We start from the raw sequence: 24,760 nt of genomic DNA, 5'->3' as shown, positions 1-24,760 counted from the left end.
AATGTATATTTGTGAATGTTGAGATGTTATATTGGTTTCACTGGTAAAAATAAATAATTGAAATGGGTATATATTTGTTTTTTGTTAAGTTGCCTAATAATTATGCACAGTAATAGTCACCTGCACACACAGATATCCCCCTAAAATAGCTAAAACTAAAAACAAACTAAAAACTACTTCCAAAAATATTCAGCTTTGATATTAATGAGTTTTTTGGGTTCATTGAGAACATGGTTGTTGTTCAATAATAAAATTAATCCTCAAAAATACAACTTGCCTAATAATTCTGCACTCCCTGTAGTGACAGTGACCCAATCTGAGTATGTACCGTTAATAACCACCCTCTGTTTTCTATCATTGAGCCAGTTACTTACCTACTTACAGACGTTTTCTCCCAGTCCGAACAGTGTCAAATGCTTTGGAGAAGTCCAGATACACGACATCCATTGATTCGCCGCTGTCAAGTCTAGAACTTATCTCCTCATAGAAACTGATTAAATTAGTTTGACATGACCGATCCCTCATGAAGCCATGCTGATATGGCGTTATTTGCTTATTTCCGTTAAGATGCTCTAACATAGCATCTCTCAGAAAACCTTCAAACAGTTTACCCACAACAGATGTAAAACTTACCGGCCTAGAGTTTCCAGGCTCTGCTTTTGGACCCTTTTTGAATATTGGCACCACATTTGCCATGCGCCAATCCTGTGGGACATTTCCTGTCAGTATAGAATCTGCAAATATCAGAAATAAGGATCTGGCTATGATGATACTTAATTCCCTTAGGATACGGGGGTGTATGCCATCCGGTCCTGGCGATTTGTCTATTTTAATCTTTTTAAGTCGCTGATGTACTTCTTCCTGGGTCAGACAGGACACTTTTAATGGGGAATTTATTTCAACATTCTGCATGTCATCTGACAGTTTATTTTCCTCAGTGAATACATTGGAGAAAAAAATATTTAACAGCTTTGCTTTCCCCCCTCATTACTCTTTAAAGGGCCGACACCTTCAAATTTATACTTTTTAACATTTATATAATTGAAGAACATTTTAGGGTTAGTTTTACTCTCTTTGGCAATTAATCTCTCGGTCTCTAGTTTGGCCGCTTTTATTTGTTTTTTACATGTTCTATTTTTTTCCTTATAGTTTTTCAGTGCTTCCGTGCTACCCTCATGTTTTAGTGTTTTATATGCTTTCTTTTTGTCATTTATTGCTTTCTTTACAGTTCTGTTTATCCACATTGGTTTCTTTTTGTTCCTTAACCTTTTATTCCCATACGGTATGTATCTCTCACAATGAGCTTTTAGGATGCTTTTAAAGCTATCCCATTTTGTGGCTGTATTTTTATTTGTGAGGACTTTATCCCATTTAGTTAGGCCTATGGCCTCTCTTAGTTGGCTAAATTTAGCTTTTTTGAAGTTTGGTATTTTTGTTCCTCCCTTTAGAAACGCTCTTTTGAATGATAATTGGAAGGTTATTACTTTATGATCACTATTTCCCAGGTGTCCCCCAACCTGCACGTCTGTTGTTCTGTCACAGATCGCTAGTGTCTGACAGCTAATTAGGTCAAAATGTGGTGGTAGAAACCCTTTAATGACCAGACCACTTTTTACAATTCTGCACTACACTACTTTCACGGTTTATTGCTCGGTCATCCAACTTACCACCCAAATGAATTTTACCTCCTTTTCTTCTCACAAATACAGCTTTCTTTTGGTGGTATTTGATTGCTGCTAAGATTTTTCGTTTTTCCGATATTTATCAAAATAGGCCGCAATTTTCTCAAAAAAAGTGTATTTTTAACTTTCTCTGGTTAAATTGTTCAAATATAATTACATTTCTATACAAGTTTGTGTCAGAATTTATTGTGCTACATGTCTTTGATAAAAAAAAATCCAATAAGTGTATATTTATTGGTTTGCGCAAAAGTTATAGCATTTACAAACTATGGTACAAAAATGTGAATTTCCGCATTTTGAGGTGCTAGAATTTCCGCATGTTTCTTGAGGTGCTAGAATGCCAGGATAGTATAAATACCCCCCAAATGACTCCATTTTAGAAAGAAGACACCTTAAAGTACTCGCGGAGGGGCATGGTGAGTTAATGTATAATTTAAAAATTTTTTCACAAGTTAGCGGAAAATGACACTTTCTGAGAAAAAAAATAAAATAATAAAGTTTCCATTTCTGCTAACTTTTGGCAAAAAAAATAAAAAATCTCCCACGGACTCACTATGCCCCTCAGTGAATAACTTGGGGTGTCTACTTTCCGAAATGGGTCATTTGTCGGGTGTGTTTACTGTTCTGGCATTTTGGGCTGGGCTAAATTGTGAGCAACCCTGTAAAGCCTAAAGGTACTCGTTGGACTTTCGGCCCCTTTACGCACCTAGGCTGCAAAAAAATGTCACACATGTGGTATCGTTGTACTCAGGAGAAGTAGGGCAATGTGTTTTGGGGTGTATTTTTACATATACCCATGCTGGGTGAGAGAAATATCTCTGTAAATGACAACTTTTCCCATTTTTTTATACAAAGTTGTTGTCAATTTAAAGTTGTCAATTTAGAGGCCCGCTAAAAAAATATAACATGTCCTATTCTTGTCCGTGCTTTGCGGACAAGAATAGGCATTTATATTGCCAAAGCCCGTTACGTTATTTGAGGAAGTCAACACGCCTTCCGTTTTTTGCGCATCCGCGGTTTGCGGACCGCAAAAAATGGCACGGTCGTGTGCATGAGGCCTTATATTGAGCATACGGGTAATGAGATTTTTTTTTCCGTTCAGCCTCTGGGAAGAAGTCTGGAATCCAAATGCCTAAAAATGCCCTCCTAAAAGGTACTCGTTGGACTTTCGACCCCTTTGCGCATCTTGGCTGCAAAAAAGTGTCACACATGTGGTATCGCCGTACTCAGGAGAAGTAGGGTAATGTGTTTTGGGGTGTATTTTTACATATATCCATGCTGGGTGAGAGAAATATCTCTGTAAATGACAACTTTTCCCATTTTTTTATACAAAGTTGTTGTCAATTTAAAGTTGTCAATTTAGCGGCCCGCAAAAAAAAAATAACATGTCCTATTCTTGTCCGTGCTTTGCGGACAAGAATAGGCATTTATATTGCCAAAGCCCGTTACGTTAATTGCGGAAGTCAACACGCCTTCCGTTTTTTGCGCATCCGCGGTTTGCGGACCGCAAAAAATGTCACGGTCGTGTGCATGAGGCCTTATATTGAGCATACGGGTAATGAGATTTTCTTTTCCGTTCAGCCTCTGGGAAGAAGTCTGGAATCCAAATGCCTAAAAATGCCCTCCTAAAAGGTACTCGTTGGACTTTCGGCCCCTCTGCGCATCTTGGCTGCAAAAAAGTGTCACACATGTGGTATCGCGGTACTCAGGAGAAGTAGGGTAATGTGTTTTGGGGTGTATTTTTACATATATCCATGCTGGGCGAGAGAAATATCTCTGTAAATGACAACTTTTCCCATTTTTTTATACAAAGTTGTCAATTTACAGAGATATTTCTCTCACCCAGCATGGGTATATGTAAAAAGACACCCCAAAACACATTGCCCTACTTCTCCTGAGTACGGCGATACCACATGTATGACACTTTTTTGCAGCCAAGATGCGCAAAGGGGCCGAAAGTCCAACGAGTACCTTTTTAGGAGGGCATTTTTAGGCATTTGGATTCCAGACTTCTTCTCACGCTTTAGGGCCCCTAAAATGCCAGGGCAGTATAAATACCCCACATGTGACCCCATTTTTGAAAGAAGACACCCCAAGGTATTCCGTGAGGGGCATGGCGAGTTCATAGAAGATTATTTTTTTTGGCACAAGTTAGCGGAAATTTATATTTTTTTGTTTTTTCTCACAAAGTCTCCCTTTCCGCTAACTTGTGACAAAAAGTTCAATCTTTCATGGACTCAATATGCCCCTCAGCGAATACCTTGGGGTGTCTTCTTTCCAAAATGGGGTCATTTGTGGGGTGTATGAACTGCCCTGGCATTTGAGGATCTCCGCAATCATTACATGTATGGCCATCATTAGGAGTTTCTGCTATTCTCCTTAGGCTTCATGCACACGACCGTTGTTTGGGTCCACATCCGAGCCGCCGTTTTGGCGACTCGGATGCGGACCCATTCATTTCAATGGGGCCACAAAAGATGCGGATAGCACTCCGTGTGCTGTCTGCATCCGTGGCTCCGTTACGCGGCCCTGCTAAAAAAATATAACATGTCCTATTCTTGTCCGTGCTTTGCGGACAAGAATAGGCATTTATATTGCCGGCGCCCGTTCCGTTAATTGCGGAAGTCAACATGCCTTCTGTTTTTTACGCATCCGCGGTTTGCGGCCCGCAAAAAACGGCACTGTCGTGTGCATGAGGCCTTATATTTAGCATACGGGTAATGAGATTTTTTTTTTTCGTTCAGCCTCTGGGCTGAAAGAAAAAATAAACGGCACAGATTTCTTCATTCGCATCGATCAATGTGGATGAAAAAATATCTGCCAAAAAATGTGAAAAAAAAAGCTGCGATCGCTAATAAAGATCCAAAAAGCTTAAAAGTGATCTTCATAGCGCCGCAGCGATTTTACGGTGTTTTTGCAGTGATCAGAAAAAAAACATTTCTGTCACTGCGGTGGGGCGGACTGAACGCAAGTGTGCGCACAAGATCAGGCCTGATCGGGCGAACACTTCGTTTTTTGTAGAGCCTAAGGTGACCCTAATGTACTGATATAGATCTGATTGCGATCAGTCTTGATCACTTACAGATACTATATAGTACTAGTGCTGATTAGCAACAGCGATGACGCTAATCAGCGACTAATCAGTGACTGCCGTGCGGTGGGCTGGGCGCTAACTACCTAACAAGTGGCTAACTAACTGGCGGTGATAAGGGACCCTTAGGCCCCATTCACACGTCCGCAATTCTGTTTCGCATTTTGCGGAACGGAATTGCGGACCCATTCATTTATATGGGGACAGACTTTGTCCCGCTCGGATCCGGAATTGCGGATCTGCACTTCCGGGTCCGCACTTCCATTCCGCAAATATATATAACATGTCCTATTCTTGTCCGCAATTGCGGACAAGAAAAGGCATTTTCTATATAGTTCTGGCAATGTGCGGATCCACAAAATGCGGAAAGCACATTGCCGGTGTCCATGTTTTGTGGATCCGTGGATCCGCAAAACACATACGGACGTCTGAATGGAGCCTTACAGGGGGGTGATCAAAGACAGGGGGGTGATCAGGGAGTCTATATGGGGTGATCAGGGGTTAATAAGGGGTTAATAAGTGACAGGGGGGGGTGTAGTGTAGTGTAGTGTGGTGATTGGTGCTACTTACAGAGCTGCCTGTGTCCTCTGGTGGTCGATCCAAGCAAAAGGGACCACCAGAGGACCAGGTAGCAGGTATATCAGACGCTGTTAACAAAACAGCGTGTAATATACCTTTCTGGGGTTAAAAAAATCGCATCTACAGCCTGCCAGATGAATGATCGCCGCTGGCAGGCTGTAGATCAACCCGTTTACCTTGCGGTCCTGTGAACGCACGTTCACAGGAAATCTCGCGTCTCGCGACATGACGTGCCGATGCGTCAAGGAGGAATAACCCGGCCGCCCACTGGACGCATCCCTGCGTTAGGCGGTTGGGAGGCGGTTAAAGAACTCTGTTCATTTATTGCTGTGCCCCTGTTCATAATTTTTAGAGATTCTCTAGGGATTGATACAGTGCCAAGTGACTGGTGCAAGGCAACTGTGGTAATCATGTTCAAAAAGGGCTCTAGGTCGTCCACAAGTAATTTTAGACCTATAGGCTTGGAAAGTACAGTTTGTAATTGGATTGAAAACTGGCTAAAGGACCGTGTCCTGAGAGTTGTGGTCTATAATTCCTATTCTGAATGATCCCTGGTTATAAGTGGTGTACCAAAACAACCAAAAATGGTCAGCGGTATACGTCCCCAATGTTTACATTAGAAAGCTTGCCTCACTAGGAAGTTAAAAGAAAGTAATACATCTTTATTACAGGTAAAACTCAAAAAATATCGTGCAAAAGTTCATTTATTTCAGTAATGCAAATTAAAAGGAATTTCATTAATGCAGCTTAAAATTAGAATTTTGTGAAAAGGTTCAATATTCTAGGCTCAAAGTGTCACACTCTAGTCAGCTAATTAATCCATACCCCCTGAGCAAAGGGGACCTCAAAATTGTGACTTTGGGGTTTCATAAGCTATAAGCCATAATCATCCAAATTATAACAAATAAAGGCTTGAAATATCCCGCTTTGCATGTAATGAGTCTATCTCATATGTTAGTTTCACCTTTTAAGTTGCATTACTGAAATAAATGAACGTTGCACGATATGCAAATTTTTCGAGTTTCACCTGTATATGTTGCAATTAAAATTGGAGTCACGGCCTCTCATTTGTAACTTATAGTATTCAGGCAGGGTTTAACCCCAGACAATGGGGAGAGGTATAATGAGTTTAGCGTTTGTGCTTACTTTCTCAAGCTCAATAAATTGTACATAGCTCGAGTATCCCTTATATACCCTATAGAAAAATGGGTTACACTACATCAGCCCATACTAGCAGCCATGTACCCATAGCATTCAACATTGTGTTAGAACATAGTAGTCACAATGTTGCTGTAGCATATGCTTTACCATAACCGTTCCAGTGTGGAGACGGTAAGTAGCGTTGCTACACTTAACTACCTATTTGAGGAACAGCTAGAGGGACCGACTGGTCTTAACCAGGACCTTAATTTGTATGGTCTAAAGGAATCACCTAGTGCACTCTAATCTACAATATTCCCAATATACTAGTCCCCTAGACTGTTTCTGAATCTATCTCCCACTCAACGCGTTTCTGTGCAACAGAAGCCTTGCACGTCATCAGGAGCAGGTGTTGTAACAGAGTATCGACAGAGATTTGCATTTAATGATCGCACTTAGTGGCGTGCAGACTGGCAGTATGTCGGCGCTATGACGGCTGGTGTACCCCAAGATTCAGTGCTGGGTTCCCTATTATATAACTTATTTGTTAATGATATCGAGAATGGGATTAATAGCACCATTTCTATTTTTGCAGATGACACCAAGCTATGTAGTATTGTGCAGTCTATGGAAGATGTCCATAAACTACAAGCTGACTTCTGGCAAAAAGTTGCAAAATAGGGCTTTTTTGTATTTTTGCACCACTCTCTCCAGTTTTGTAATGTGGGTGGGAAAGTGGGTGTGGTTAGCTATGTTAATGAGCTTCGATCCAGATTTATCATTGAAACTGGAATAGGAAAACTGGAGCTTTTCTAGACAAAAGTGCTAGGTTTGAGGATGAGACAAATTTATCAAACAATCTGTGAAATTTGATAAATGTGGCATAACGTACGCCAACGTGGACTCAAGCAAAACTGACAGATATTCCCCTCATGATAAATTCCCCCCTCTGAGTGGGCATCAACTTGGCAAATGAGGTTCAATGTGGATAAATGTAAAGTTATGTATCTGGGTAGTAATAATCTACATGCTTCATATGTCCTATGGGGAGTAACACTGGGGGAGTCATTTGTAGAGAAGGATTTGGGTGTCCTTGTATATCATAGATTAAATAACAGCATGCAATGTCAATCAGCTGCTTCTAAATCTAGCAGGATATTGTCATGTATTAAAAGAGGCATGGACTTGTGGGACAGGGATGTAATATTACCACTTTACAAAGCGTTGGTGCGGCCTCATCTGGAATATGCAGTTCAGTTCTGGGTACCAGTCCATAGGATGATGCTCTGGAGCTTTAAAAAGTACAAAGAAGAGCAACTAAACTGATAAGGGGTATGGAGGAAAGATGAAAGAATTACATTTATTTTGTCTGAGTGGACATAATTAACCTATACTAATATATAAATGAACTGTACAAAAAATATGGTGAAAAGCTATTCCATGTAAAATCCCCTCAAAAGACAAGGAGCATTGCCTTCATCTGGTGAAGAGAAAGTTCAGTCTCCGAAGGTGACAAGGCTTCTTTACTGTAAGAACTGTAAATCTGTGTAATAGTCTACCTCGGAACATGGTCACATCAGGAACAGTGGGTAGTTTAAAAAAAGGTTTAGACGAATTCTTAAAATTAAATAACATTAATGTTTATGAAAATGTGTAGAAGTCTAGGTCTCACTCCCATTTTCTAAAATGTGCAATCCCACCTATCCCCTGGTTAAATTTGATGGACTTATGTCTTGTGTTTTCTTCAGTTGTATTAACTATGTACGTACAGTATATAACTATGTAAATGGATTTAAATGTGGAAGGATCTATAGCTATAAAAAAGGGGAACACCAAAAAAGAAAAACGGGGCTAGCACAAATAATAATGGATATAAACTTTATTATAGTCTCAGTACGAGACAAAATACAATAAAATACAAGTAAAAGACAATGCAATGGTGGATAGAAAACACACAGGACGACATTAGATACCACTAATCGCTCAACATATCGAGGCTGGAGAGATAGTATAAATATCATATAATGTATACATAGCCCAAAATATGTGTCTAATACATATAACCAGCCAAAACTTTAAGGACAGAGTAAAAATCAGATACAGTACAAAGAAGTATAAAGTGCATAGTGCAAATGTTACAAAGTACATAGATCTATTATACTGAACTGTCCACTAAAGAGCCATGGAGTAAATCCCTGAGTGGTGAACCAGAAAGCCCCAACGCACGTTTCGCGTAAGCTTCTTCAGGAGGGAAGAAGCTTACGCGAAGAAGCTAACGCGAAACGTGCGTTGGGGCTTAGCTCATTGCTAAAGATGAATGGGCTAAAATACCTGTGTAGACATGCAAAAAGCTGGTCTGCAATTATAAGAAGCATTTGATTGCAGTAATAGCCAATAAAGGCTTTTCTATTCATTATTGAGAAGGGTATGAATAATTTTGGACTGAGCACTTTTTGCTCAAATGTAAATAAAAGCTGAGAAATGTTTTTTTTTTTTAACAATAATGCCTCTTGTACATTGTCTTATTATCTTTTGGGAGACACCTATGTCATTTCCCGTCAAAAAATTACTTGCTGGTTGAATAAAAGTAACTTTAAGTAAAAATTGTATACTGAAACATTGTAAAAACAAAAAACTTGACATTTATATAATGGGAGGAGCAGAGTGTCCAGCATCAGAGAATATTTCAAGACTAGTATGCACTGATAACCTAGTTAGTAGGTTACAGACTGAAAGATGCATAGTGGGAGGAGTGGAGCCTCCTGCATCACAGAGTATTTCAGGAGAGTAGCCTGCTCAATACAAAACCAAGTTGGATACCGTCAAGAGATTGGTGCAGGAAGAACCAGGAACCCCAAACAAATGCCAGACTTTTAATAGGGTAGAATTGAACTGTGAGCAGGTTTGAAACACCTAACTTTTTGAATCTTTGTTTATAATTTATGTATTTCTTAAAATTTTTGTCTTATTTGCGATGCAGGCACAATTCCTTCAGAAGACACTTACCAAGGCAAATGCAAGTGTCCAGTGTAGACTTCAGCATGGGTGCGGAACCACTACAAAGAGGAGAGACCACCACAAGCATCGGCAGGATCAAGCCCGAATTATACAAGCAGAAATCTGTAGATTCTGAAGACAACAAGAAAGAAGATGTCAAGACATGCGGAAAGCTCAACTTCACTCTTGAGTATGACTATGAAATTGAAATGCTCATTGTCAAGATCCTTAAAGCCCTGGAGCTGCCAGCGAAAGACTTGTGTGGCACCTCTGATCCTTATGTCAAGATCTATCTCCTCCCAGACAGAAAGAAGAAGTTTCAGACCCGGGTTCACAGGAAGACTCTTAACCCCATGTTTGATGAGACTTTCCAGTTCCCGGTGGCTTATGACCAGCTCAGCAATAGGAAACTGCATTTTAGTGTGTACGACTTTGACCGCTTCTCCAGGCATGACATGATCGGGGAAGTTATCCTTGATAATTTGTTTGAGGTTTCTGATCTCTCCAGAGAGGCAACAGTATGGAAGGACATCCACTGTGCCACTACTGTAAGTACCAGACATATTGAGATGTTTCTAAATTTTATTGTTGGAAAGTTAGGTAACAATCAATATGAAAGCTGTAACGAAAACTATATTGGCTGTAACCCAGCTTTCCCTGAGACTTCTGCCACCCAGAACTTTACGGTCATAGCTGCTTTCATGCAACTTTGCATCATAGTGTAACCGTGAAAATGTAAAAAATCTAAATTCTTGAAAAGTCTTGTGAACAGAGTCTGAGGAGCACAATATTTCCTAAAAATAAAAGTTCGAATTGTGCAGATTTCATATATGAAATGTACATCTATGTCTATATACACATTCACCAGAACCAGAAGCAGATTCACTATATTCACTAGAACTGAAAAGACCTAAAATCTCCATGATCTAGTTCAGGGGTTCTCAAGTACTTTTTGTACTTGGGTCTGCTGTAGGAAGAAGATCCGAGCCACACTTCTAATGCTACGTAATCCCCTTTCTGGTGACAAAACAGTAAGAATGTCCTTTCAGTGCACCCCAACAATTATGATGCCCCTTAGTGCTCTTTAGATAGTATGGTATCCCTTTAGTTGCCCCACAGAGTATAATACCCCTAAGCCCCCCCTCACAGCAGGGTGATCCCTTGGTGTCCCCACACAGTATGATGCTCTTTAGTTCCCCTGACACATTGTGATGCCTTCTTAGTTCCTCCCAACAGAGTATAATTCTCCTAAGTGTCCCCTCACAGTAGGATGATCTCTTAGGTACCCCTCACACAGAATGAGGCCCACTTAAAAGCCCCCAAAACAAAGTTATGTTCTCTACATGCCCCCTCCACACAGCATGATGTTCTCTTAAGTAGACTCTATACAGTGCCCCGTTCAGTGACCCCTTTTGGCGTGCAGGTTGAGGAGTGAGAGGGGAGGGGAACTGACAGGGGTGTGTTTTTGTATAATACATATGTTAATCATGTATTAAAATATTTTAAAAATAACCTCATTTTGAAAGAGAAGCTTTATATACATTAAGAACAACCAATTGGTGTGTACCGAAGTTCCATGCCAGTTGCTATACTTGTATTATGCTAAGTGTTTGTCTCAAAGACAGTTACTATGTTGGACAGAGCCGTGTGGAAGGAATAAAGCCGAGCGGCCATTCCTATTTTATTGCGGCAGCTCTGGGTTTAACTCACTGGCCAGAACGAGCGGCTCTCAGATGGAGCCGGTACCCAGCATATAAAATCTGTGTAAGGGGGAGGTTCTATACAGAAGAAAGAGGGTCCCTCATTTGTGTGTATGTTTGGCATGCTCATATGAAATGAACTACAAAGGGGCTGATGTACTGGATCTACCAACTACATACCCTTACGCCACATGGGTTGAATGAAATTAGTGAAACTATCTTTTAACACATGTTGTAATATAATTATTTATTATTTATGTATTATTTATCTTTTTTTTATTGATTAACTATTTATTAATTATCAATTTTTTTTATTGATTAACTATTTATTAATTATCTATTTATTTATTTATTAATTAATTTCAATTATGGTTGATGATAGCCCAATTATTTATACTGGAATATGAACTGTTTTATAACACCTGTTTTCACAATACCTGATTTTTCTACTAGCTAAAAATCTATTAATTTTAATTATGTCTTGATGATAGCCCGAGATTAATTAATGATGCTATAATTATTTATACTGAAATATGAACTGTTTACAAAACCTGATGCTTCTACCGGTAAAAAACCAATCTAACCAATCCAAAGACATCTAAAATTTATCCAAAATGAATAGATAGACACACACAGTCGTTTAGCATTTATTATGCCCTCCTTTGAATTAATTCATGGCCCTTTTACACATTTTTATTCTCTTGATAGTGTCTCTTAATAACAGGGAACTTATGACATGATAGTAAAAAATAGAGATGGCCTTGCGGTTCGCCTGGCGGTCGTTTTGTGGCGATGTCCGCTGGCGCCATATTCTTTGCATTGTGCAGAACTTTGACCCATGACACATCCATCAGGTGGGACAGGACAGCCAATTGAAACGTTTCAGCACATGGACACACCCCCTACCCTATAAATAAACCCGATCTGGCCGCCATTTTAATATTCAGTTTTTTGCCAGTGTAGGAAGAGGTTGCTGTGTGGAGCAGGGACAGACTATTAGAGAGTATAGAGACACCAAACGCTAGCTAATAGGGCCACAAAAGTTCTTTTAAGGACTAGTATAGGTGTGCTATCGATAGGTGTGACATACTGAGGGGTTTTTATATACTTATAATATACTTTCTAACATAGAAAGTATGTAATAGTGCATTTGTATTGTGCAGGAGTTGTGTGCGGTTCTGCTGCGCTACTGCAGCTATACAGAGGGACAAATGCTATTGGAACAACTAGTTGCAACTGGTGTGATATACCAGTTGCCCCCCAAAAAAATCTGATAGAGACAGGGGTGCGATATACCTATAATATAATTTCTATATAGTGCATTTGTATAGTGCAGCATTTGTGTGCGGTTCTGCTGAGATACCGCAGCTATACAGAGGGACAAACGCCATTGGAACAACTAATTGCAACTGGTGTGATATACCAGTTGCCCCCCAAAAAATCTGATAGAGACAGGGGTGCGATATACCTATAATATAATTTCAAAATAGTGCATTTGTATAGTGCAGCATTTGTGTGCGGTTCTGCTGAGATACCGCAGCTATACAGAGGGACAAATGCCATTGAAACAACTAATTGCAACTGGTGTGCTATACCAGTTGCCCCAAAGAAAATCTGATTGAGGCAGGGGTGCAATATACCTAGATTATAATTTCTATATAGTGCATTTGTATTTTTTGTATTTGCAGCATTTGTGTGCGGTTCTGCTGAAATATCGCAGCTACTGTATATAGGCAGCTAGATAGAGGGACAAACGCCATTGGAACAACTAATTACAACTTGAGTGATATAACAGTTGCCCCAAAAAAATCTGATTGAGGCAGGGGTGTGATATACCTATAATTTCTATATAGTGCATTTGTATAGTGCAGCATTTGTGTGTGGTACTGCTGAGATACTGCAGCTATACAGAGGGACAAACGTCATTGGAACAACTAATTGCAACTGGTGTGATATACCAGTTGCCTCCAAAAAAAATTGATTGAGGCAGGGGTGTGATATACCTATAATATAATTTCTATATAGTGCATTTGTATTGTGCAGCATTTGTGTGCGGTTCTGCTGAGATACCGCAGCTATACAGACAGACAAACGCCATAGGAACAACTAATTGCAACTGGTGTGATATACCAGTTGCCCCCAAAAAAAACTGATTAAGGGGTTCTATATACCTGATTCCAGAAATACTGCTATTCTCTAGGGACTTTGCCACAGGGTAATTTTGAAAATGACAGGCAGAGGAAGAGGCAGGCCGTTTCGCAGGGGTGGTAGGGGTCGGGCAGGTGCGTGCGATTACGTCAAAGGATACCCCGGGGTCCAGGACATCTTGCAGCAGGCCAGGAAAATCTCTGGCCATGGCTCGCCTTGCTGACGTTGAATGGCGACACCACTTGCGCTTCAGACGTCTGACTTGTGACTGCCCGACATATAAACATAGAATGTGTCGGCAGATAAGAACCATTTGGCCCATTTAGTCTGCCCAATATACTGAATACTATGAATAGCCCTTGGCCCTATCTTATATGAAGGATAGGGCCAAGGGCGATGGAACTCCACCTTGTATATGCTTGATAGGTTGCTCCAGCAAAAATGTGCCGTTAACGACTACCTGTACGAACTCTGTGGCAGGACAGGTTCTGGGGAGCTTGTTTTTTTTTCACCGTGCCAGTGGCTGCTCAAGCGCGACGCATGCAGACTTCTGCGGCCATTTGATGAGTTTACCAAACTGGTCAGTCACAGCCAGGGCGCCAACAGTGACATTGTACCTTACGCCTTCTTTCTGGAGCGTGCATTGCGTTGTGTCATTGATCAAGCCGTCGAGATGAGGTAGTCGCAATGCTAAATGAATTCCTAGGGGGGCTACTCCATCTGAGACAAGTCAGCAGGAGTCTGAAGAGGAGTCAGAGGAGGATGGTGGCTGGGGGGAAGAGGAGGAGCAAGAAGAGCAGACTTTTAACTTTTCTGGGATCCCTGGTGTTGTCCGTGGATGGGGGGAGGAGACCGAGGACGACATTCTCCTGGGCATGAGCAGGAGACAGGCCGCTCCACCACTTCCAATTTAATACAAATGGGGACTTCATGCTCCAGTGTTTGAAGAGGGACCCCTGTATAAAAAGCATAAAGGGCAAAGACCAGTACTGGGTGGCAACGTACTTAGACCCTCGGGACAAACACAAAATGGCAGACATGTTACCAGCATCACAGAGGGCTGTCAGAATGCAGCATTTCCAGGCCTTGCTGCGAAACATGCTGCATTATGCTGTTGCGGGCCCTGGCATAGGAATTTCCACCCACAGCGAAACAGTTGCGAGTACCAATCCTACAGCGCATGCAAGAAGAGGGCAGTTTGAAGATGTGTTGGTCACTTCGGATATGAGATCATTCTTGCAGCCAACCCATCGGCAGCCTCCCTCCGGGTCCAGCCTCAGGGAATGCCTAAACCGACTGGTGTCCGACTACATCGGGTTAACGGACGATGTGGACTCTCTGAAAAGCGAGGAACCCCTTGACTACTGAGTGTGCAGGCTTGACCTGTGGCCAGAGCTGGCCCAATTTGCTGTGGAACTTTTGACTTGTCCCTCGTCAAGTGTCCTGTCCGAAAGGACGTTTAGCGCAGCACGAGGGATCGTGACCGATAAGCGCACTCGCCTAGCACACGACAGTGTGGACTATCTCACATTTCTAAAAATGAATGAGGCATGGATCTCGGAGGAATTCAACACCTGTGACGACAACGTTTAATTGAATTTCCTCATGACAGCCCACAAATATCTGCCACCACCCAGAACAATGGTCCCTGTCTTAGGTAAATACAGCCGCATAAAAGGTCTTTTCTGTCCGGTGAATGCCTAATGTTTGGGACCTCGGAGGAATTCAACACCTGTGACGTGTTATCGAATTTCAACTATTATCATTTTGGGGTTTTTCAAGAGGGGGAATTTCGTTAGCCATGTTTTTAATCCACTTTTATATTTTTTGTTCTTTTAAACATATGTATTTGATATCTATTTGTACTGGCCTGCAGTAAAATTGATATCCCAGGACCGTCTAATATACCTCCAGCCACATAATCACATGATAATTTATGTATGCTGAATGCATAATTTTTGGGGCCTGTAATATAACTGGCCAACAGTAAAATTGTTATACGGTGGCCGCCTAATTTACCTCCAGCCACATTATCAATTGTGCTTTTCTGTACGGTGAATGAATAATTTTTGGGGCCTGTACTACACTGGCCTGCAGTAAAATTGATATTGAATGACGTTCTAATATACCTCCAGCCACATAATATCTTGTTCTTTTCTGTCCGGTGAATGCCTAATGTTTCGGACCTCGGAGGAATTCAACACCTGTGACGACCACGTGTTATCAAACATCAAGTATTATCATTATTATTTTTTTCAAAAGGGGGGATTTCGTTAACCATGTTTTTAATCCAATTTTATATTTTTTGTTCTTTTAAACATATGTATTTGACATCTATTTGTACTGGCCTGCAGTAAAATTTATATCCAATGACCCTCTAATATACCTCCAGCCACATAATTACTTGTTCTTTTCTGTCCGGTTAATGCCTAATGTTTGGGGCCTGTACTCCACTGGCCTGCAGTAAAATTTATATCCATTGACAGTCTAATATACCTCCAGCCACATAATCACTTGTTCTTTTCTGTCCAGTGAATGCATAATTTTTGGGGCCTGTAATCTAACTGGCCAACAGTAAAATTGTTATACGGTGACTGCCTAATGTACCTCCAGCCACATTATCAATTGTTCTTTTCTGTACGGTAAATCAATAATTTTTGGGGACTGTAGTCCACTGGCCTGCAGTAAAATTGATTTCCAATGACCATCTAATATACCTCCAGCCACAACATAATTACTTGTTCTTTTCTGTCCGGTGAATGCCTATTGTTTGGCGCCTGTAGTACACTGGCCTGTAGTAATGTTGATATCCAATGACCGTCTAATATACCTCCAGCCACATAATTACTTTTTCTTTTCTGTCCTGTGAATGTCTAATGTTTAGGGCCTGTACTCCAGTGGCCTACATTAAAATTTTTATCCATTGACCGCTTAATGTACCTCGAGCCACATAATCACAATTTATTTTATGTCAGGTGCAGGGGCGTACCTATAGGGGTTGCAGAGGTAGCAGTCACTACCGGGCCCAGGAGCCTGAGGGGGCTTAAAGACCCTTGTGCCACATAAGAAGACACCAGTATTATAGAAAGTGCATGCTGGTCAAGTTATACCTCCGGCTGGAGGGAAGAGGGTTAGGTCAAGAATTTGGCATGGGGGGAGGAGCTGTTCGAATTTTTGCCTCAGGCAGCACAAAGGCTATGTGCTTCCCGGTCCCTGGCCAGAAAGCATTGAGGGAAGGTGTGCTCAAGCTGAAGTCTTGCACCAGGGCCCATGAGCTTTTGCTACGCCCCTGGTCAGGTGAATGCCTAATTTTTAAGGACCATACTCCCGTGGCCTAAAATGAAATTTTTCTAGGTTCCAGCAGGGCACATTTCTGAGAATTTCCCTTTAAGACGCATAAAAATGGCCCTGATTAAAATACATATTTTTTGGGGGGAATTTTTGCCATTGATTCCCCTCTGGTCTGTCACTGTCCATGGTGTGGGACTATTTGTGCACTTCTTGTAAGTATTTGGTGGCTGCAAATATGACCTGAAGGTTTTTCAGGTTCGCCTGCCAATAAAGTGAATGGGGCACGGCGGGAAATTGCGTTTCGCAAACATTTGATCGCGTTCATGTTCGTGAATCGTCCCGACCGATGTTCGTCCATCACTAATAACAAATATAATATACTGTTGCTCCCATGGACAACAAATGGATATATATATCCATATATCTGACATTTAACTCCTCCTCCAGCATCCACATCTCCATTGATGTATGCCCACTTTGCCCAGATGCAGGCATCGCCACATAAAACCCTTTGTAGTTCATTTCATATGAGTACGCCGAGCATACATGCAAAGGAGAGATGCCTGACCCTGTTTCTTCTGTATAGAACCTCCCCCTTACACAGATTTTATATCCTGGGTACCGGCTCCATCTCAGAGCCGCTCGTTCTGGCCAGTGAGTTAAACCCAGAGCTGCCGCAATAAAATAGGAATGGCCGCTCGGCTTTATTCCTTCCACACGGATCTGTCCAACATAGTAACTGTCTTTGAGACAAACACTCAGCATAATACAAGTATAGCAACTGGCATGGAACTTCGGTACACAGACGATGGCAAATGCCTCCTGCTAAATTAATGAGTCAGGAGATTGCGCTTGACATGTATTATGAGCGCATACAACCGAACTAAAAACCAAATAGGAAAACCAATTGGTTGTTCTTAATGTATATAAAGCTTCTCTTTCAAAATGAGTTATCTTTAAAATATTTTAATGATTAACATATGTAATTATGCAAAAACACTCCCCTGTCTGTTCCCCTCTCACTCCTCAACCTGCGCGCCAAAAGTGTTTTTTAAAATCACTGAATGTGTATGTCACTTGTACTACTGTCCTGATGAAGAGGGCGCTCCGCCCCTTAAACGCGTTGACTGTAAATAAACCACTATCTGCTTTTACCAATACTTACCTGGTACTGCATCCCTGCTGACAGCACCATTACAGAGGAGTTTTTTTATGCGACAAGAATGTTGCAGAATTAAGAGAACCATATATGCTCCAAGGCATGTGAAAATGTCACTACCCTCCAACTATATAATTACACTGCGTCTCAGAGGACTCGTCTGGTTTCAGATATGTATGGTATGGAAACAAATTACAGGAGTTTTCTGTTATAGACCATACACCCATAAATATAAGAGAACCAGTTCTATTGGCAGCCATACATGCCCACGCCATGATACTACCACCACCATGCTTCACTGATGAGGTGGTATGCTTAGGATCATGAGCAGTTCCTTTCCTTCTCCATACTCTTCTCTTCCCATCACTCTGGTACAAGTTGATCTTGGTCTCATCTGTCCATAGGATGTTGATCCAGAACTGTAAAGGTTTTTTTAGATGTCGTTTTGGCAAACTGTTTTTGAGGCTCACCAATGGTTTAAATCTTGTGGTGGACCCTCTGTATTCACTCTGGTGAAGTCTTCTCTTGATTGTTGACACACATACACCTACCTCCTGGAGAGTGTTCTTGATCTGGCCAACTGTTGTGAATGGTGTTTTCTTTACCAGGGAAATAATTCTTCGGTCATTCCGCAAGGTTTTTTTCCGTGGTCTTCCGGGTTTTTTGGTGTTGCTGAGCTCACCGGTGTGTCCCATCTTTTTAAGAATGTTCCAAACAGTTGTTTTGGTCACGCCTAATGTTTTTGCTATCTCTCTGATGGGTTTGTTTTATTTTTTCAGCCTAATGATGGCTTGCTTCACTGATAGTGACAGCTCTTTGGATCTCATCTTGAGAGTTGACAGCAACAGATTCCAAATGCAAATAGCACACTTGAAATGAACTCTGGACCTTTTATCTGCTCACTGTAATTGGGATAATGAGGGAATAACACACACTTGGCCATGGAACAGCTGAGAAGCCAATTGTCCTATTATTTTTGGTTCCTTAAAAAGTGGGAGGCACATATGCAAACTGTTGTAATTCCTACACCGTTCACCTGATTTGGATGTAGATACTCTCAAATTAAAGCTGACAGTCTGCAGTTAAAGCACATCTTGTTTGTTTTATTTCAAATCCATTGTGGTGGTGTATAGAGCCAAAAATGTTAGAATTGTGTCGATGTCCCAATATTTATGGACCTGACTATATATATATATATATATAATCAATCAATGAAAAAGACCGGCACTCGCTGTTGATAATTCTTTCTTTGTATTTATTCAGTCACATGTACAGGCAATAAGTGACGCGTGCGTTTCGGTGCTGCCGCACCTTCCTCAGACTTATCAGTCTGAGGAAGGTGCGGCAGCACCGAAACGCACGCGTCACTTATTGCCTGTACATGTGACTGAATAAATACAAAGAAAGAATTATCAACAGCGAGTGCCGGTCTTTTTCATTGATTCTACATTGGGACGCCATCCCATAGACTCGTGCACCGTGACCATATACAGCAGTGCCGACCTGTGATTATTATATTATATATATATATATATATATATATAGACGGAAACGGACAGCACTTCCAGTAGAAAAAGTTGTGGTTTATTAGGCCACAGTGGCACAGTGAAGCAACGTTTCGGCTCAAAACACAGAGCCTTTCTCAAGCATGAGAAAGGCTCTGTGTTTTGAGCCGAAAAGTCACTTCACTGTGCCACTGTGGCCTAATAAACCACAACTTTTTCTACTGGAAGTGCTGTCCGTTTCCGTCTATATTTTGTGGGTAAGCAGTGACACCCTTGGACATAGCACCCGTTATTAATGCTGTGAATTGGTGCTGCCATACATTTTCCTTATATATATATATATATATATATATATATATTTCAGTTTTTTTTCCTATACTTTAGATTTCCTCGGACCATAGAGTTAATGTAGTTGAAACTGAGATGTTCCAGCACTGGCAATGCTGGAACATCTTAGTTTCATTAGTTTCAACTACATTAACTCTATGGTCCGAGGAAATCTAAAGTATAGGAAAAAAAACTGAAATATATATATATATATATATATATATATATACACTTGACAAAGGCCTCATTGAGTGGGCCGAACAGGTTGAAACACTAGCATCGGCCTACACTATGGTCATATTGGGAGCTTTCTAGTAAAGGAATTCACTTTTGCATCACATATACCTGAGTGCCATGATTGCTTACTAGTATTACATAGAATTAATGTGATCTGAGGCTGAAACTTTTGATTTATTTGGGCTTCATACATAATTTAGATCCTAAAGTGAGGAAAATTGGCTTCTACCTCACAGTTTTTTTTTGCCTTCCTCTGGATCAACTTGCAGGATAACAGGCCGAACTGGATGGACAAATGTCTTTTTTCGGCCTTATGTACTATGTTACTATGTAATCCACTTCAGGAGGGTATAAATTCCAGGAGGAAATCCTGTGATTTCAATCCAAATGTGCTGAGATTGAATTAGAAGACAGCCATATGTTTCTGTGAGGACTCTTTCCCTCAGTGTTTGCCGATAAAATAAGGCCAGACTTCTCTATTTTCGAGCTGATTAGGAAATTATGAATGTACCAGCAGGCGCGGAGTCGACAGCTGTCACCGAATCTTATGCGCTTTGCCTTTTACATGCTACAGAAAAGTAACTTGAGTTTAAAGGGGACCTCTCGTCTGCAGATGGGTTTTTTTAGGCTCCAAATGGTCCTGGAGATTTCTATACATTTTATTTGCTCCAGTGAGTTTAAGAGGAATCCACAGATTCCCTCATTTTTAGGATCAGTAGCGACCGCAATGGCTAGATCCCCACCAGTGACATTTATGGCATACCTGATAGGTCACAAGGGTTAGAGGTTTTGCAGTTGTACTTTTGTTCCGCAATGAGGCGTGAGGCACAGAATACTTCCATGTTTCTTGCACTGACTCCAGCTCCTTACGATAACCCCTAATGCAGTGTTACTAATGAATCCTGTAAGTCTCCAAACTTGTAAAAACCTCTGCATCAATTTTGCTAACCAGACCAGACTGCTCATGAAAACGTCTGCAAAGTTGTCACAGCCCGCCCCCTCTTATTCTTATAATTGAGTAGTCTGTTCACCGTAAGCCCACATTAAGATCTGAGCGCTCCATATTTTATTTATATCGATTTGAGGGGAAGGGCTACTTTCACAACCAATTTTTTATTGCTCTAATGCCAATGAAAATTGAATCAGGCTTGCAAGTAATCTTAAAGGGGTATTTTCATCTCAGACATTGATGCCATATCTCTAGGATATGCCATCGATGTCAGATAGGTGTGGGTCTCACGTCTGGGACCTGCTCCTGTCTCCAGAACAAAGCCCCAAAAGTGAAGGAGAGCTTTCCTTTCACTGATATGGGAGTTCTCAAAATAGCCATTCGAGTCCCATAGCAGTGAATGGACAGTGCACCTCCCATGCTTGGCTATTTTTGGAATTCCCATAGCCGTGAATGAAGGGTGATCGTGCTTGCACGGTGCGGTCTCCGTCGCTTTAGCGGGCCTGTCTGGAGATAGGAACAGATCCCACAGGTGGGACCTGCAACTGTCTGACATTGATGGCTTATTCTAACGATATGCCATCATTGTCTAAGATGGGAATATCCCATTAAGTATAAATTTCCTACTTTTTTGAGTATACAGCACCTATGAAGATTTATACATCTCCATGGTTACAGACTACCAAAAAAAAACTGTGAAGTCTGGTCCTACAGGGGCATTACCTTTCATCTGTCACTTGCTTTTTGTTAAATTACAGTATGTACATTAATAAAAAGAAGAGGACTGATGGAAGGGAGTGTGAATGTAGGATCCAACTACATATGTTTTGTAGTCTGTTACCATGGAGATACATAGTTATACAGAGAAACAGTATGCACAAAATGGCAGGATGTTTTTTATTTTGCAAAGTAACTTCATTTTTCATTTATAAATGGTTGCAAAGGCAGACCTTCCCGAAAAGGCACCTATAGGATACCCAATCAAAGCCACACAGATACATAGCTCCCCTTCCAACAAACTCCTTGTTCACACCTTACAAACAGCACTGATGTGTATGAAGCTGCCCTTAGATGAGTTTGCCTCCAGTCCATCCAGTATTCCCCACTATCAGAGAGCTGATTTGAGACCTGATTCTTGTGCATTCCCAAATCCTCATTGGCCCTTTCGGGACCATTTAGTTCATTGCCCTCTTAAGTTCAGCTTTTATCAAAGCAAATACCCGGTCAAGTTTCCTTCTGGGAGTGGCGCATACAATTACTGCAAGCAGGTCTTTGTAGTTTATCCAGCAGAATATTGAATCTATGAGGCATCCAGGGAGCAATGAGTAGATATTACAGAGAAGCAGCCTAGAGTCATCTCACATCTCCAGACATCCATCAGCTCTACTAAACCCACATCTCTGCCACCCTCCGAGGCCCAGCCAGCATATGCAGTCAATTTCTGGCCAGGGAGAATTCTCTTTCTGTAATAGCCATGAGATTGCATTATAAAACTTGAATTTTACTTGTGGTATACGTCAAATTGCTAATATTTCTAGCATTCATCTAATATATAGTAATGTATATAGCAAACTAAAAGTCTGATAATTCATCAAAATCCTAAACATCCTAGAGGAGCTGAATTATTGGAAATTCTGGACTATGGGACTTCTCCATGGATAGATCTGCCTGCCATTGTTGGAAACCTGGATTCTGCAATGGCGGCTGACTGTAGAACAGATGAATATAATCTATTGCTCCTTGTTGTCAGCCATTTCAGCCACTGGAAACTGCAGAGGGCAGATAAACACACTGGTGCACATTTACTAAGACAGTATTATCTCACTGGCTGATGATTGAATGATAAATCTGGCGCAACTTTAGACTGTCTAGTCTATGTTTAAACCTGGTATTGTCCTTACAGCAGAGTCATGTGCCAAAATAACATTTTGGCTCATTGAATTCCACATCCTATTAATGCTGACAACACCCCTTTTCTACTAAGTCACACCTCCTTGTGATATGAGTAAGGCTCTAGAACTATCTAAGGCCAGGTCATGTCAGTTTTTTTTGTTGCATTTTGATTAGTAAATCTCCTATATTTTGTGGCCAGTCTATATAAAAAAAAAATCACAAAAACCCGTCAGAGGGAAGATATCCTTATAGTGGTGTAGTTGCAAGTAGCACTATCACAGAGTACCACTAAAGTATAAAACGTAACCTTTATTATACTATTTTAAAACAACCCCACAAAGAACATATATTAAACAAAACACATTTTTTTTTAAATACAATAGGCACTCGGTGGTCATCAATCTTCCACAATGTAGGAAGGGGCAGTCCCATAGGCAGGGTGATTGTCTTTAATTGGGGATCTTTCCCTATTACTCACCCTATATCATATGTCCCTGCCTAAAGAACGGAATGGCCGCCCCCGATAGGGGCGATCCCGTATTCAGGAACCTCCTATACACCCTAAGATGGCCCTGAAAACAGGTGATGGAGGCAAACCATGATGAGGTGGCCCATAGGTATATAATGTGGCCTAATCTAGATACACGAAAATAACAAATGCTGAATACATTAAAGATACTTTACTCAAATTAATGATAGAGTTCACATGTCTGAAATAGAGACTACTATGAACGAAGCAACAATCTAATAGACGCCAAGTACACTCTCAACTAAATTAGGTGTTCTTCTAAGGCACCTCAATAGTTGAAAATAGCTAAATATATATCGTTTAGGTCCCTTTATTCCAACGCGTTTCGCCCAGTGTGATAAATCAGGCTCATCAGGGGACACTCAGCAAGTGTCCCAATCGGCATCAAACAGATATAAACAGAATGGTAGACATTCAGCGGTAACAATATACCAATAGTTAATAATTTATTCAGCTGCAAACAATAATCAAAATAGAAGTATAAGCCAAAGGTTTTGTTTGGCTAGTGAACCCTAAGTTCCCCTAAGATGCTTATGTCAACACATGATATGCAAAGTGTTACATAAATATGGTGCATGCCGCACATTGCACTAATGATCACATAGATAATACTTGCGTGCCCAGAGATATACACCCAGACTGGTCACATGGGATCGCCAGTGAGTAAGATTACTCCACTATTGGCGGAGACGGGACGCTTATCCAGTGATCTATAATAGAAAAATATTGATCATGAACACACAGTTCTGCCAGGAACTGAGCACAGGGGTACTGTTAATAATAGACAACAAGACATACCTGTATCCAACCTCCCGTAAGTATGGACAGAGTGACAGAGGTGGGGGCGCTTATAAGGTTTAAATAGACCGCCAATTCCGGAGAGGGAGGGCTTAGTAGTCTTAAATGATAAGCACCTGTGTCTTCCACGGAGCTGCGTCGGTTCCGGCCGTGGGTAGTGACGTAGCAGACGTCACGTGTGATGCCGGCCGATCATGTCATGTGATAGCGCTACATCACTCCCGGTCATGTAGGACACGGCATCACTGCCTGAGCGCCATGTGACCTGGTCACATGATCGGCCCAAGGACCCAGATGCAGCAATTATTAAATCCCACCTATGGAATACAGCAATGCTGTCTGTTATACAGAATACTTGTACAGTCAGGTGTATTTAATGTAAGCGCTTACTGTTATTGTTCCTTTAGGGCAGGAAGCAAGATACCATATTAAAGATAGGAGGAAGGGGGGCATTGGGTCATTGCCAAAACATGGGGGTCAATAATACCCATAAAGAATGATCAAAAAGTAATCAGAGGGGTAAATCAAGCACATGAAACAACCCAGTATTTTAGGGGATGACTGCAGATTCCCCATTGCTGTATATATATAACTAGGGTCCGATGACCATTACCTGATCAGTAGAATATAAAGCTGGCCGGCTAAAGAAAACATGAATAATCAATGTTATCGTTAAGACCTGGTGGTAACATCGTATTCAACATGTAGATCCATTTGGATTCTTTTTGTTTCAAG

General features: G+C 41.1%; 1 protein-coding gene across 2 annotated transcripts in view; it reads left to right on the top strand.

The window, feature by feature from the left end:
* SYT10 (synaptotagmin 10) overlaps positions 1 to 24,760 on the top strand; it is a 145,590-nt gene that overhangs the window by 80,077 nt on the left and 40,753 nt on the right. For both annotated transcript variants that reach the window (XM_040435818.1, XM_040435810.1), the window contains one exon: positions 9,473 to 10,037. In XM_040435818.1, the coding sequence (XP_040291752.1) occupies positions 9,473 to 10,037 (565 nt within the window). The remainder of the gene's footprint in view (positions 1 to 9,472; positions 10,038 to 24,760) is intronic.

The sequence above is a fragment of the Bufo bufo genome, chromosome 1 (assembly GCF_905171765.1).
Source record: "Bufo bufo chromosome 1, aBufBuf1.1, whole genome shotgun sequence".
In the NCBI taxonomy this organism is placed as follows: domain Eukaryota; kingdom Metazoa; phylum Chordata; class Amphibia; order Anura; family Bufonidae; genus Bufo; species Bufo bufo.
This window is presented reverse-complemented; position numbering and strand designations above follow the sequence as displayed.